At 37.0% G+C, this 16,472-nt stretch overlaps 1 protein-coding gene across 6 annotated transcripts in view; it reads left to right on the top strand.

The window, feature by feature from the left end:
- C13H5orf58 (chromosome 13 C5orf58 homolog) overlaps nt 1–16,472 on the top strand; it is an 81,558-nt gene that overhangs the window by 50,744 nt on the left and 14,342 nt on the right. For 4 of the 6 annotated variants that reach the window (XM_085073413.1, XM_085073412.1, XM_085073416.1 and 1 more), the window contains 6 exons: nt 169–297; nt 1,523–1,615; nt 12,760–12,871; nt 13,385–13,467; nt 14,273–14,360; nt 14,801–16,134. In XM_085073413.1, the coding sequence (XP_084929539.1) occupies nt 12,844–12,871; nt 13,385–13,467; nt 14,273–14,360; nt 14,801–14,880 (279 nt within the window). In that variant the 5' untranslated portion in view covers nt 169–297; nt 1,523–1,615; nt 12,760–12,843 and the 3' untranslated portion in view covers nt 14,881–16,134. Of the gene's footprint in view, nt 1–168; nt 298–1,522; nt 1,616–12,759; nt 12,872–13,384; nt 13,468–14,272; nt 14,361–14,800; nt 16,135–16,472 lie in introns of those variants that run through there. The other 2 variants (XM_085073414.1, XM_085073415.1) reach the window with 2 other exon arrangements.

Genomic DNA, 16,472 nt, shown 5'->3' with positions numbered 1-16,472 from the left:
ACAAAAAACACAAATGCAAATCTATTTTAAAATATAATATTAGCATTGTCAACATGGAAGACTTTATTTACTGCACAGAGAAGAAAATACTCAGAATAGTGTAGTTTGTTTCGGGGAATGCATGAAAAAGTTTCAACAACTAACACACAGTGTTTCTTTGCAAAATAGCCTCGTGCCTGATGCTGAAGTGAAATGGGTTTTGCTTATTCTTGTAAAAGAAGGTCATTACATTCTACTGTGACTGCTCCTTTTGGATTACCTGTCTGTGTCTCTGCACAAGTCAAACAATAAATAAAGGTAGTCTGTTAATATAGATTAGAGGTTAAACTGTTATTTATTGTCACCTTTTATGGAGAGATTCTATAAAGGTTGTTATTGACCTTCTCTGCCTACAAAATAAGAGTCAGGTATTTATCCCAGGCAATCCATTTGCAATGAAAAAAAATTATAGTCTTTCTGAGGAGGCACAGGCAGAAACTGAGCTGCAAGGATAAATCCTGATGAGTAAGAGTTCCCAAATTGAAGTGCGTCACAAATTCTTATCAGGTTATGTCTCTGAGCATATGAGATGAGGAAATAGCTGAGAAACAACAGATCCTCTCCTGCAATTTTTGAAGTCTTCTTTTAAACGTCGTCTGGGATTTGGATAGAGTTCAGCATGAGAAAAGTATTCAGCACATTTTCATTCCTTTGAGTTTATGTAGTACAGAGAGCTATAAAAGTAAACAACAGCAACAACAAAATTAGCATTCTCTTTCATGTGTTCCTTGAAATTGAAATAGTTGAAGAAAAATCAGAGTAACAGCCACCCACTTACTGTGCCTTAATCACATTACCAGCATCCCCTTGAATTGGTTTGTGATGGTGCTTCTGCAGTGTACCCTGGATCAGAGCACACCTCAGAGAGAGCCCTGCAAAGGTTGCTATAACCTTGAAGCCACAGAAGTACTTCCTGAGTGCAGAGTATGGAAGGTTCCTGTTACAGTGAATAGAAACTCCTTATCTGAACATCCTAAATTGTGAGGATGTCAGAAATCCTCCCATAATGTTAATAATGGAGAAGAGAAAGAGGAAGAGGTTTGATAAATATTTTATTTTGTCTCTTATAAAGTAGCCGCAGTCTTCTGCTTCCTCATCCAGTCTGTCTTTCAGACAAAGCCTTATCACATTGTGACCATTTGAAAAGATTTAAAAGTCACTTGCTCCTGCAGTTCTCCAAATCTGCCCTGTTGTCACTTCACCTGTGACCACACCACGGGGTTATAGCAGAAGGAAACGAACTATAATGACCTTTGAAGAAGAAATTATATCCATCCAAGACATGGCCCTCTTTGCTATTCCAGCTTGTCTAAGTGTTGGCAGAGTAGGCAGCAAATAAATCCTATGGGATCCAGCTGGGTAACTCCTGTAGTTCATCATCATCACAGCTAAGTCAGAGTGGGAAAGGGAGGGCTCTGCAGCCAGGTAGGAGCTGTGTTAGAAGCAGTGCCAATGAAACTGTCTGACACTGTTTCTGCATTAGGTCTTTGCAAAGGATCACACACTTTGCCTGGTCCCCTCAGCATCAAGTCCTAAACAGTCTGCAGGACACTGTTGGCTGCTCAGACTGATGGAGGTAAGGGGACAGTTGTTTATTTATTGCATCTTCCTCATTTCAAAAGCAAAATTACTAGAAAGATTCAAGTATTTTAAATGCTTGAAGAAGGAAGGTCATGATTCATTTCCCAGCTGATATCTGGGCAAGTACCTCTGGATTCTGCCATGTGTTACTACTGGAGTTCCACTCTGATTAATTTAAAATACTCATTTATTCTTCAACGTAAACCCCAAATTCTCAAATTCATTAAACATGGCAAACAGAGAAGTAAGTCCTTATCAAGTGCTTCCTTACAAATATCTGTACAAAAAGTATAGGAAAAACAGCCAGGAAACATCATAAGGAAAGGAAGTAATTGTCGCATAAAATAACCACATTCCCTAGAAACTTCTAAAGTTTTAGGAAGAAATTTTTCCCTGTGAGGGTACTGAGGCCCTGGCACAGGTTGCCCAGAGAAGCTGTGGCTGCCCCTGGATCCCTGGAAGTGTCCAAGGCTAGGTTGGACATTGGGGCTTGGAGCAACCTGGGTCAGTGGAAGATGTCCCTACCCATGGTAGGGGAGTGGAACAAAATGATCTTTAAGGTCCCTTCCAACTCAAACCATTCTATGATTCATTCTAAGTTCTCAGGAGGATGTTTATCTGGAAAAAACATACAGTAGGGTAGATCTGACTGTACTAGACACAACCCTGGAGATAATATAAGGTAAGAAAAATTTGAGATAAGACTTCAGCTCCTCAACAGCACTTCACTGGTATGTTCCTGCTAACAACCTTGCTCCACCTCAAAGTTTGTTAAGGTCTATGGTGTTGCTGTCCTTGCAGCATGAACTTTGACTGGGAAAAAACATCTACACATTGCCAAATTTCAGTAGTCACTAATTTTTGAGACAAAATATTTTGTTGCATATGGGTTGTTATGAAATGCGCCTTGCTTTTCATTGTTCTAACTGCCTGCTTGGGAAATCTGTCATTTTGATGATAAAAGTTTTTCTTTTTCCCCTTTTAGTCTTGGAAAAGCCCAAAATTTCACTGCTTGCATAGCTATCCACATGACAGTGTTGGAGTGGATAGTGTCACACACAGTCCAGTGAACACCTAAACAATCCAGTCCAAAGTGCTTCCACTAACTGGTGACACCATTAAGGCTTAGACAATTTAATAGGAAAAATAGAATTGCTAATTGATAATAATCATATCTTAATCAGATTGATTCCTTCTCAGAACAGTTAAATGGGATGTTCCTTTAACCTATTAACCAGGTTACCCTTTCATAATGAACTACTTGCACTGTCCAAAAATGTTAGCTATCTGACAGGTGTACAGAGCTTTATTTAAAGTGACTTTATGTCACTTCCCAGCTGCTGTATCCCATAGCTCCTGGGTTACCAGTGACAGACTCATTAATCTGGCAGCTCTACAGAGATGAGGTGGGAATGCTCCAGTGACTCATGTTCTTACTCACAATCCAGCTTCACCTTAGACTGAAGTACATCAGTAGGTGGAAATTTGAATTTTTTCTGCATCAGCTGTAATATTTTACTTGTTCATTTTCAGGTTGCCTATTTGCAGCCAAGTAAAATCAAATTTAGGGAGCTTTTAAACCAAAATTTGAACTTATGTATTCAAAGACCTCTAGAGCTGTGCGACACAGAATATTAAAGATGCTTCATTGCTGCCAATTCTGCTTCCCAGCAGCAAGGAGAGAGGGATTTAATCAAACGAGAGTGCCTGGGCAAAGAGGTAAATCATGCAACACTTTTCAAGGGTGGGCAATGCCAGCCTGGGTAGGCACAGAAGACTCTACATCCAAAGCATTTAAAATGTATTTTATAGCACCAGCAGTTGCCAACAAATCCTTGCTAGTGTGATCAAAGTGTTAATGAACAATGACATGAAATTGCTTCTGGCAGCTTTTTCAAAAAGTGACCAAGGCCGTGCTGCCCAGTAATATTCAACAGCTGGTTGACCTTTGTGTCAGAGAAATTGTTAAGAAAAAGGTAATAAAACAACTTTGGATGAATTATTTTGGTGAAGTATTTTGACCTTCTTGTTTTAGAATGACTGCATATTTGTATTTGTGAATCTTTTTGTGGCACTTTTATTTTTCAGTGGTATGATTATCAAAACCAAACTTGTTACTGTTAAAAGATGGTCTTCTTGAGAGTAAACCTGAGTAGGTTATAAAACACAGAGTATCAGAGAGCTGATGAATTTTTGCTTCACCAAAGGTTGATTTGCAAGAGGGGCTAGGATTTTTTATATGTATACAATGCACATTCCTCTGATGAGATATGATGATTCAAGTAAGTCAGAGTAGGATTTTACACTTCTAGATTCCTCTCTTTGTGATTCTTTATAAACATTTCTTCCACATTTACATTGAAAGTTCTTGCTGGAGGAGAAAGCTATAAAAAGCAGGCACTAAAGCAATATAACCTAGGTGTCATAAAAAGCTTGGGTAGTAAAATGTCATCATTTCTCCAGAAATAAATGCTCTTATGACTTTCAGTGGAATCCCATTTCTTCCTTTAAATGCAAAGGTGGGGTCGGGATGAGCACAGAGCAGTGACACCAAAATGATGCTAAAGCTCAGTGATCAGTTGTGGGTACCAGCCAAGGTACCAAAGCCAAGTCATGGCCCTATGATAAGGTATGAAAGTTATTTATGTAAATTACTGAGGGATATGTATCAGACCAAAGTAATTATCTAAGCAGAGCCCTTTTATTCTGTGATCTTATTGTCCCTACTTTCTTTCTTCCTTGATTTTAGAGTCACACACAGACTTTTACTGTTCAGTCACTTGAACCCTTCAAGGCCAAACTTTTGGTTGTATTCAAATCTTCACTAAGAAAAATTTTGTACTTCTGATTGAATCGCATTTTTGTGTTCTCATGGATTTAGGTCAGAGAGAGCTCCTTAGGATCCTTCTAGGTCTCTTTTGAGGCACACTAACCTCTGCAGTTCTGTAACAAAAACCTGCAGATTAATTACAACCTGAACAATGAACAGGGAGACTGACCAGCAGTGAACAGTTTATTTTGTAGCTGCTCATTTTTCTTATCATCTCCATTGCAAGAGTGTAAATTCAAAGTAAATATCTTTGAGGTATATGAATTCAAATGAAAATTACAGGAGAGGTATTGTGAATAAAATATTGAGACAGGTACTCAGAAAAGGTGAATATTTACACAGGTAAAGAAGTTTCCAATTTCATAAGTTCCTTATTTAGAGTTATCTCACACAATTGTCAGCAACAAAAAACCTGCACTATGTACCTAAATCGGCAATTAATGTCAGAACATTTTTACCATTTTCATTTTACTTAATTTCAGTATATCTCATTTAACTTTAGAAGGAAATTTATAGTGATTTACATGTCCCAGACATGTCAAAAGAGATATTAAGCAGTATTAAGCCTTAAGAAATAATCCTGCTTTATTTCATTCCTTCTGAGGACTGTGCAGAGGAATAATGTGAATGGATTAGGAAATTGGTGTAATACCTGTCAAGTAATGTTATCTGTGAATGTGCATGAATTCTCCAAAGTTAAACTAAGTGTTCTATATCAAATTCCCTAAGTTCTTAAGGAAGGTAGGAATAAAAATAACCTGTTAAATTAGCTTGTAAATCTCCACTTTCAATGGGCCATTTTTATATTCTTGGTTTGTACAGAGCCTAATGCAGTGCTTTGTAAACATGTCTCTGGCTGAACCCACAACTCTATACTGCAAGGATGTTTCTGCACCTTCAGTGGGAGCCAAGCAGAAAAGGGGCTAACTTTGGCCAGGTAATTTCAGTCCTTGCAGCCACATCAGAGTGCCTGGATCTGCGAATGTTCAGGGTACACAGCCCTACAGGTATATGCACTATTTTGGGATGTGCTCTCAGCAAAGCTGACTGACCCTCTCAGGGAGATCATTCCTGCTGCTGCTCAGGGTTGTAAACTAATTTTGGGAAGTAAACCTTGCCTGGCTGCAATAGATGGCAAAGGGAGCACACTTATATTTAAATATTTTGACACACTTCCTGAAAGTATACCTGTGATACCAGAGAAAACCTCACAGTGTAAATTTATGGAAGTCCAGAGGGGATAACTAAAGCATCTGCTAGGCTGGAATAGGATATTTTGATTGCAAGCACTTATATAATATGCAATTCTGCACAGGATCCAGGCAGTCTGAATTTTAGACTGTGATGAGGGTAGAAGGTACAGTGTGTGAGTATTAATTAGCTCTGAATTTGAAACTGAAGAAAAGGTATAGTATAGAAAATACTGAAGGTATTGAACCTTTTATTGACGTCAGCTGTGTAGTGCCTTCAGCAAAAAACATGTTTTGTGAGTTGACTGCTGTCAGCACACACCTGACATAGGCACAGGAAGCAGAGAAGCAGCTGGCATGGCAAACATGCCATACCTTGTACCTGCTGGTGTCTGGAATCTGTTTCTCACCCTGCTGGAGAGATCACCGGTCCATCGTGTGCAGGGAAACAAGGAGGAGAGGGCACTGAAAGGGTGACTGGATTCGTAAGGCAAGTCATTGTCAGCTGTTACCAGCTCTTGACAGCCTTATTCCACATTCCACTTTGTGAAATTTATATATGCTGCTGTTTCTTGTTCATGCAGTTTGAAAATGTTAGGACTGACTCCCTTTATTTGCCACTAAATCCAGCTCCTGTGTTATTTGTGGGAATGGGAAGCACCTCCTATTTCTTTGTGCTGTGGTGCTATTCCAGTGTGTCTGCAGCATCAGTCTGATAACCAAATTGCACAGACCCTTTCCATGATTTATCTAGCTTCCAAACTTGCTGAAAAATGAGCACAATAAAAAAGAGTTGTGAAATGTTTCTCTGGTTAAATGTCAGTGTTAATATATCGGAATGCACAGAAACGGAGATTATGTATAACTATAGACGTTTTGCTGCATTTAAATGTGCCTAATTTGTCATAAAATTATTTCTCTGTGGTTCCAAAGAAATCTAGTAACGTCATAAGAGATTTCACCCATTAAGAATTTACAAGAGAAACTATCAACTCTCAGACCTGTTCCTGGAACAGTCTTCCAAATTTTCATTTTTGTCTTTTTGAGGAGTTTTGAGTTACTTTATCCCACATAGTTTCATTGCACATTTTAGATTCTTTTTATTAGAGAAAAAATGAAAGCAGTGCTATATATATAAAATTTATCTGAACAGGACAGACCCTAAAAAGAAGCATAATTTAGCATTAATTTTTATGGAATGTCTTAGCTATAAAGCAAGTTTGGTGAAGCAACAGTAAGAAGGGCCTCACTTTCCAGTTTTGAAAAATAGGATTGTAGAATTGTTTGGGAAGGAAAAACCTATGAGACCATCCAGTCAAATCATTCCCCCAGCAGTGCCAAGGCCACCACTAAACCGTGTCCCCAAGTGCCACATCATACGTCTGTTAAATCCCTCCAGGGACAGTGACAGGTCTAAGTCTTTGAGGCTAAGTAGCTGCCACAAAATGATCACAGCTAATAACTGATTAACTTCTGTCATAGTTATTTCAGAGCAATCTTGCTCAGAGTTGAAAAACTCTTAAATTCCTATTGAAATAATGGATTTCACACATTCTCCCTTCTGCTAAAAGAATCTGAACAGACTCTAGTATTTCAGTTTGCTTATTTGTTTCAGAGCATAAAGCAACTTTTCCATGTCCGCAAGTCCAGCATGGCAGCTCACCCAGGTACAGAGCTGCTGGGTTTTGTGCAGACACAGCCACAGCCAGGACATGCACACATGAGGTTTGCCACAAGATAAATGCACAAGCTGGAGTTGAAGACTAGTGAACTTCAGTAACAGGAGATCCAGCTCTCTCAGCCGTCACTGTAGTCAGCAGAAAGGAAAAGGCTTCCTTTGGATTGTTTGAATATACCCGATTTCTCTCCTGTGGATGGCACTGTGAGGGATAATCACTCTGACAGTACACAATGTGAGCAACTTCTGTGAGTGTTTGTATTCCTTCCCCCTGCTACAGCCTTCCCCCTGGGATCACAGATCCCTGAGTGGGAAGCTAACACAATATGTTCTTAAGGCAATGCCATTAATTATCTGACATCTGTTAGATACTTGTCATTTTCACATTTGGGCTAACTCACCAGCCTTTCCAGGCAAACATGTTGCTGTTTTCCCCTTCCTTTTCTTAACACACATTTATTGTGGGAAGAAGGGCATCTAGTGGCTTCTTTCTTGTTGCTCTCCAGTTGCACCATTCCATCTTTCAGAGACTGTAACACTGGGAGTGTGTTAGGTGGAACTCATGGCACAGTTGTATTTATAGAGTAGGAGCAGTTGCAAGAGTGAAGTTTTCATTTATGAAATAAAGAAAGGATTTGTGCAAAGCCATGGTTACAGGGAAATGCCCATTCAAACAGCTGAGACAGGAATGGGTTGAGGATATTTTGTTGTTCCTCCTCCTGGCCATTTCATGAGTTAATCAAAAAGAAGTCTTCTGATAAAGCAACAGAAGTAATCAAGCCTGTAATTTCAAAATGATAATACCATATCCCTGAGCAGAATGCTATTCTTCTGTTCAATTCTCATTTCTCTACCTCTAATGTTTATAGGGCATTTCATGTGGTAATGCATGCAAGCTAGCAAATGACAAATAATGTGGATAATTACAATAGAAGCAGCTAATAGAAGCTTGCAATATCTACATCATGTTGCTAACCATTACAGTTTATGGTATTAAATTCATTTAAATGAAGAAGGGATAATTTGCAATGGAGCAAATGATAAACTTGACTTATTGGTATTAGCACACTCCTTTATTTCTCCATGCAGGATTTCAAGCACTCTACTGTTACTGCTATGAAAATCTAGGATAAAACAGCTGTGGTGAAATATCTGTAAGCAATGTCATCTCAATCAAAAGGGCTCAGCATTTTCCAAAAGGCAAACTACAGTCATTGGCTTCTTAGGATCTGGAGACAATTTCACAATTCCTTGCTTTATAAACTTACTTTTCCTGGGTGGATGAACAAAATCCTGTTGAATGGCAGATGTGAGTGTCCATGAGAACGAGAAGCAGACACAGTTCTATGGCTCTAGACAGCTGCTCAGGAATGAGTAAAGATTCACAGTTGCTGTCAAGCCCTCTGTCATTTCAATGGTTCTACTATGACTGGGAAAAAGTATTTGATAGCTTCAGAAATCACTTCTATTGTGAAACCCAAAAAGCATGAGGAATTTCTAAATGATTCTTGAAAATCTTCCACTTAACTCATTCATGTATCTGAATTTCACTTTAAAAACCACTGCAAGACTTGTTGTGCTTCCAAATTCCAGTGGCTCAGACTTCGCATGCCAAGTTTTACCAGCAGCTATCCCTTTCCATGATATATGGACTGTGAAGAAACAAAAATGTTTATGAATCTCCAAAAGTTCCACTAAAAATAACATTTATGATTAATTGCCCAAATTATCCCACCAGAACATCATTGATATTTACTGTTTATCTTTTAAAAAACTCAGCTCCTAATTACCTGACTTTACTAAAATATTGAGCAGGGCAAATGATATATATGAATGAACTGCAGGAAATATGCCTTTATTTTTGCATAAAAGATATGTATACCAACTGAACAGTTTCAACACACAATTCCATCTGTATTAGCATCATATGTGCACTTGTCTTCAGTTATTGAATATTCCAATATTTATCATGCCATATAATTACCTTAAATACTACATTTAAGAACCACTTATAAGCTATTGTTCAGAACCTACTACACACATTTTCTATATGTATTACTACACACAAAAAAAATCTTTCCAGATCACCAAGTGGAGACCTTCCAGACTATCTACAAAGCATAAGCTTATGCTATTTATTGTTTAAAAATAATTACATTTCTGCTGTTAAAGGCTGCAGTGGTTTTCATTCTGTAGGTGCAACACTGGTGGTTTTAATATTTTATTAATCAGGCATTATTAAAACATTCTCAGAAAATCGTATTATGTGTTACATAATGTAACATTATGTGCTACATAATTCCTTGAAGTTTTCTGGCTGAAAACTCAAACAGAGTTTCACCCATTGTGCTATTCCACAAATAGGTATTTTATCTTAGGGTTTACTCTTCCTATTTAATGAGCATATGTTAAGGCAAGGCCATTTGCTTAGCACTCTTCTCCGCCTGTCACTCTTTGCCTCAACTACTGGGACTGTTACTTTTAAAGACAAAGTCTCACTTTTGCTTTACTATATTTGTACCATGATCTGGTAAGGCTTTTTTGGGCCTTCAGCATTTACCAGTTTTCATTGCTCAAGATTGGACATGTGCTCTAGAGCTTGTGAAATACATTATCAGAAATTATTGTCATTTGTCAAGGTTGTGTGTTTGGTTTCTGTTTGACTTTCCCTGCAACTTGACTTTCCTTGCAATCTGGATTAGAATTTTTATACACAATTGATGGTAAAAATCAGTTTCTCTTTTGTCAAAGCTTCTCATGTGAAAGTTTAGTAAAGTGCATTGAAACTTTAAACTCTCCTATTAGACCAGATAGGAATTTTTAAATGAAAGCTAAAGCCTTCAAAGTAACAGCAAATTGTAATATTTTGAGTAAAAGTTTATAAGGCACTTGGGGATATGGTTTAAGGGTGATTATGTGGCAGATGGTAGGATAAGATGATCTTCAAGGTCTCTTTCAACCTTATGAATCATGAATGTAATGATTTGTATGTAATAAAAATCATATGTATCATATGAATCATATGTAATAAAAATGAATTCCTTAAAAGACAGACTCTCTTATGTTTATTAAGCTGCTCACTAAAATATTGTTTGAATTTGAAGTCAATAGATTTTTTTCTATTTCCCACTCAAACAATTTCTTTAAAACATCTTTATAACCATAAGATACAACACAAGATCGTGGTTTCTCTCTTCCTACTTCATCTCTGACTACACAGGAAAATAATTTTGTATATCCTTTGTTTTCAAACTCTCCTGAAGAGTGGTTATGTATTTATCTGTTTTATTTTGCCTGAAGTTGTAGTCGAGGTAATTTTACTGCAGTTCTAAAAAGTGATCTGCCTGTTTTAGTTGCCTAAAGTGCTTACTGATTCACATCATAACCCTAATTCTACATCCTGAAATATGTTTCTAGTCTTCCTGATCTTTTCCCCTCCTGAGACAACTTGTTTGGTAGTAATTCCATCTTTATCTGGGATTCATAAAAGTGTCTGAAGAGCTTCACCTTCCATAACAGAATGTGTTCTCCGAAAGCCTCCAGGGACAGAGGGGTTTTGTGTGTTCAAGTCTTACACACAGCCAGAGCAGCCCATGATTAAAGAGAGGTACAAGCAGCTTCAGCTCTGAGTAACTCTGCACATAAACCTGTGGGTTTACTTCAGGCAAAGAGCAAACTGCAGCTCATAAACTGACATGCTGATGTGACAGTGTTAGCAACACCAACAAGAACACTCCTTATGGAGGTATAACTTAATAATTTTATCTAGTAATTTCAGTGTTTCAATTTGAAATATTACCTTACGAAGAAAATCCAGAAAGTGTTTCAGTTCCAAGTAAACTTCAGTGTAGAAATTAAACATATCTTACTCTCTTTTTTCCTTTTTAAAATAAAATGCCATGTAAGGTCAAGCTCCTGCACTGTTGGTCATCTTGCTGGTTACTATCTCACATTATTGAGGATTTTTTTTAGAAAAGCCTTGCCTTTAAGAACCACTCTGTTTGGTTTGTCCAATTAATTTTGGCAACTCAGTATATTGTAGATATTTTTAATCTCATACATAATACTTACATGTACAAATATATTTAAAATATTGTAAATATTTTAATGAATTTCAGGTCATTGCAATATCCTATTTTTTCCTTCTACTGTTAGTTTACAGAAGAATTTAAGTACAATGTGAAATATTATTTATAGGATGTGGAAAAAACATCCAAATGTAGGAAGTAAACTGGCAGAAACTGGGATTTATCAGTTGAAGCATTCTGCTTTACAGGTTAGCGAAGCAAATAACTGCTCCTTCTACTGACACAAATGTTTTCAGTACTTGCTACAATACCATTTTGCTATTTTTGTGTCTATATTTACATAAACTTCTGCAGGTGCTTTTGTATATAGAAGAAAAAAAAATCACCTCATATGTTCTTTTGTGTTCAGCTATATTTTGCATTCTAGCAGCAAAATCAGCAGCTTCAGCTGGACTTTTTCCTCAGAGCCCACAGAAAGGGCACAGTGAACTTGTTTGCCCTGGGGTGCTGGCAAGAGATTGTAAACTGAAAGACTGTACTACAGGAATTAGTGCATGTGTGAAGGGTTTCCTGCTCTCATTTCTCAGCTCCAGAAAGCCCCACAGTCTAAGCTGCATATCATGTTTTCTCTTTGAATCACAGTTTAATTGTGCCACACCAGAAAATGCTGTTCTGAGTTGCAATTCAGCTTCCCCCGCAGTCATAAACCAATACATTCAGAATGCTTTATTTTAAAGAAGAAACATAATGAAAGCACATCCCAGGCACACTCTGTCCATCTGCTCTCTACTGAACATCCAAGTAATTCCACTCTCCTATGAGATGCTGGTAATTCCTTCTTCACTGGTGCCAAACAGCAAGTTCAAAATACAGATGAATGCTGAGCAGCAGGAAAAGTGGTTCCAGTAAATTAAAGAAAAGTGCTGATAGCCATTGCCTTGCTTGGTGTCCCTGGCTTTAAATACTCCAGGGCACACTCTGGGGAAGAAATGAGCAGTGCCCAATGCCCAGGACATTAGTTGGCAGGTTTTGGTTCCAACTCCAGTCAGGTGTGTGCATGAGGGCAGTGCTCATTGCTGAATTAACCCTGAGCACAGGCTAAATGGATAAATCTGTCTAGCAAAATGCCTCTCTTGGCTTCATTTAATTTGGGTTCATCATCTTTTGCTTTGCTCACCATAACTTATTCCATATGAATTTAAACTGATGATGAAAAGGAACTATAAATTAGTTGCTGCAACACACAATAAGCTCTCCACAAAGCAGGAAATTCATTCACCATTCACCAACCTCTGTTGACACCTCAGTCCTCTCTTCTCCATTTCTTCTTCAGCTCTTGCAGCATTTGCGTTACTTTTTAGCCCTCACTCCTAAAATCATGACTGCCCCCTCCCCTTTTTTCTCCTTTTTTAGTGTTGACACAGCTTTCCAGTGACTGTCACACACTTCAACCTGCCCGAAGGTGTCCTGACGTGTAAGGAGAGACAAGCAGGAAGAATGGGGGAAGAACAAGCCCAGGGATCTGGTATTGAATCTCAGCTCTGTTACTGACCAGCAAACAATGTCAAAAGAGTGTTTTAAGGTCTCTTAAGGAACCTCAGATTCACCATGTCAGACAATCAACACATGACTTTTTGTGTGTGTGTTCTTTAGATTTTCCAATTGCAATGTCTTTTTACATCTCTCAGAAAGTTTTTAATTTAAAAAAATACAGGAATATGTTTGAGAAATTTTTCATCACCATTACACATACACTTATTCACTGTTAGTAATTCCACACTGAACTCCTAAAAAAATCTGAAACTCTGTCCCTAAAGACAGTAAAATAAATAAAATCCAAGGTTTCATTCTTCCTCAAGATGAATTAAGTGTTCGACCTCTTAGACACTGCTTTCAAATAACTTTAATGATAATAAGGCCTAGTTATTATATTTTTATGCTATTATATATTATGTGAGGCAAAATACTTATGTATTTATAAAACACTAATATATTTTATACATACTAACCCTTAATTGTTTGGGGGTGGTCTTTTTAGGAGCCTTGGCCCTGACTGATGAACTCCACATAAAGGCACTGTCTGAAGGGAAGAGAGACTCAAACAACGAATCTGTGTTAAGTGTATGTTAATTTTTTTGGTCATGCTTCCTAATGTGCTGAGTTTTTCTATATAAAGAATATTATTTGTGAATTACCCAGAGTTTTACCTAATTTTATTTTTAGAATTTCTGGACGATAAGTAGAGAGCTTATAACTAGGCCAGAAGGCATGCTATGTGCAGTTCTCTTTAAAATTTTCCATAAGGAAAAGAAATTCCTAAAAATGAGTGTATTACATGTTTGAAAATTCAAATTATCCTTAATTTCAAATGGTTTCTAGTCTTAATTACCTCTAGATTTTTATTTTTTTTAATTAAATGTTAAAGGCGGGGAATATGATCTCCAAAGCAAGCAGGAAGATGTTGATTATAAACTGTTTACAAATATTTCTGGGCAGGTTTTGGCAGTTTCATTAACACTCAGTGCTAATAGTGACCAGGTGTGTTCTTCACGTTAATGTCACTGTAGCTCCATCTTGTGGCTGTACGACTATTCTTGATTAATTTTCCATTCTGTAAGAAAACGTTGATTGAAAACAAACATGAAACAACAACGAGGAGATGAAATTGTAGACATGATTAATTTCATTGGGGTTTTGTGTAAGAAAAAAGTGACAGAAAAACACTCACAACCCTAAGTGTTTAGTAATTGCCTTCCATAGTTGCAATTTGCCATGTCTATTGGATAATTACAAACTGGGGGAATTTTAAGTTAAAATATTATTTAAGAAAATCAAAGAAAAAGTTCATGCATATTATGATTATCTGTATTTATGTTTATGAATCATATATACCCTGTCAGTCATGTTTTTTTCCTATTTCATATAGGTCATCAAAAATTCTGATGGACAGTTTAACCTTGAGGCTGCAATTAAAAATGTTGACAGCATGTCCAATGAGTTGAAGAAAATAAATGGTAATTCTGGCTTCACCCTCCAGTTAAACAAGAAACTGTTTAAGACATTGTTCTAGGAGTGTGCAGTTGTGAATGGCTTGGTTTTCTATGTCAGGCAACTGTGTTTTAATGTAATGAAGCAATAGATTCGCTCTTGTGTTTTGAAAAATTAATGAAACAGTAGTTAGAGAGCAAGGGAAAGGAGTTAGCTAACCATGGGAAACACCTGCTAGGTGATCAGAGCTGCTGCTTTGTAGGAACACTGAGAGTCTTCTGATACAAATATTACTAATATGCTAATACCCAACTACATTTAACCATAAGTGAAACAAGGCAACCCTTCAACTTTTTGAATGAGTTGGTAGATGAACACTAAAAAAAGTGCAGTATGTAGATTACCATTCACTTAGCATCTGTCATTCAATAAATACCATGCTGATACACTGCCCTCTGTCTTTCAGTGGAAAGCCAGCTACTGCTTTGTGACCTCATTTTGAATTTCAACCATCCTGTAAAGGCCAAAGATTTAAGAGAAGACTGAAGAAAAGACTTGGAGTTTGACAGATTAAGTAACATCCATTTTCATGTATTGTCTTCTATTAATACTGCTGAAGCTGCTGCTTCTTCTCCTTTTTCTTTCTTCTTCATCTTCCTCTTCTTTTTTTTAATTAAGTTTGAACTGTACTATGATAGCATGGTTTCCTGCAGTTAGACTATTTTTATTTTAAACTAAACACATAGAATGGGGGAAAAAAAGTAGGTTATTCATTCTGAGAGGGTTTTTTAACCTACATTTCCCAAATTAAACCCATTAGGCCTGGAAAGACTGATGTAATTAATTAAAGGTCAGGAAAGTGGGCATGAAGTTTTTCACATGTGGTTGTCTCCTTTTAAACAAAGACTTGTTGGAAGGGTAACCAAAGATTTGAAATTTACTTCAAGTCATTGCTCTTATCTCAGTTGCGCTCAGGGAAATGGGGTAAGAAACTGGCAGTGAAGGAGGAACTGCAACTTGTGTTTTCAGCTGCCTTCCTCGTCTTAAAAAGGGTGCTGAGGAAGGGGTCAAAGAGCAGATTACTTCTGGAAAACCAAAGGTACTTTTCATTCCACTTTCTGTAATGACTCTCTAATGCAACTAGTTACAAAAATAAGGGGGAATTTGTGGCTTAAATACTCTATCCTGTACTCCTCTTGGCCCAAAATCTGCACAGCCACTCTTTTCATGTAGTTCATTACAACTAATATTCAGTCATATTTTACTTATGAACTTCTTTGAAAGTTGAGATGTATTTTTATTCTTATATCAAATAGATTTATCTGAATAATCAAATAGAGATTTATTCTACTGAACAAAATATTCAGTGTTAGAATTTGTTATGTTGGTTTGTATTTTATTTCTTTTTCACTGGTGAGATGATTTTAAATGAATAAAACACAATTCCATAGAAGGTGTTTCTGGGTTGTCAGATCTTTCAAGGCAGTACAATGGAATAGAATTACAGCTCACAGAGTCAGTGGTGATATGGGAGATATTGTTCTTAATTTTAGCTTTTTTTTTAAGAACATAGATTAGAGCTGACTTTTCCTTCACCAGATCAGTGCTAAGTTTTTTAAATATATTGAGAGCTTTTTTAAGCTGAAGAATTAAAAAATTTTTTTTCATGTTTATTTTTGGACTCATAGTTGCATGGAAGTGAAATTCACTAACTTTGAATTCTAGCTCTTAGCTAAACATCTTGGAAAGGAAGGTAACATTTTCAAAACATATCTCTTTCAGTAAAACCATTTATGAAATCTGATTATGTTATCTGAGAAGCTTTATAAATTATATGAAAGGTATTTTCTACCTTGAATTTTGGTTCCAGGGTTTTAACAGATATAGACACAAATAGCTTTAAAGGAGAAAAGTGTGGCAAAGTGTGTCATAATTATCAATCCAAGGTCTTGTCAGAAAACAAAGGTAATTGAAACCTGAGGCAATGATTTGGAGAAATCCCACTTAACAAAGGTGAGGGAGGAACTCTTGATACAGGATGCTTCAATGGTCCTCAGTTGCAATTTGTATTTTAAAACTGTGACTGTTCTGGTTTTCTTTAAAACATACAGTAAAACAGAAAGAAGCTGTGCAAGAGG

Source organism: Lichenostomus cassidix, chromosome 13 (genome assembly GCF_008360975.1).
Source record: "Lichenostomus cassidix isolate B80296 chromosome 13, HeHo_3.0, whole genome shotgun sequence".
Lineage (NCBI taxonomy): Eukaryota > Metazoa > Chordata > Aves > Passeriformes > Meliphagidae > Lichenostomus > Lichenostomus cassidix.
This window is presented reverse-complemented; position numbering and strand designations above follow the sequence as displayed.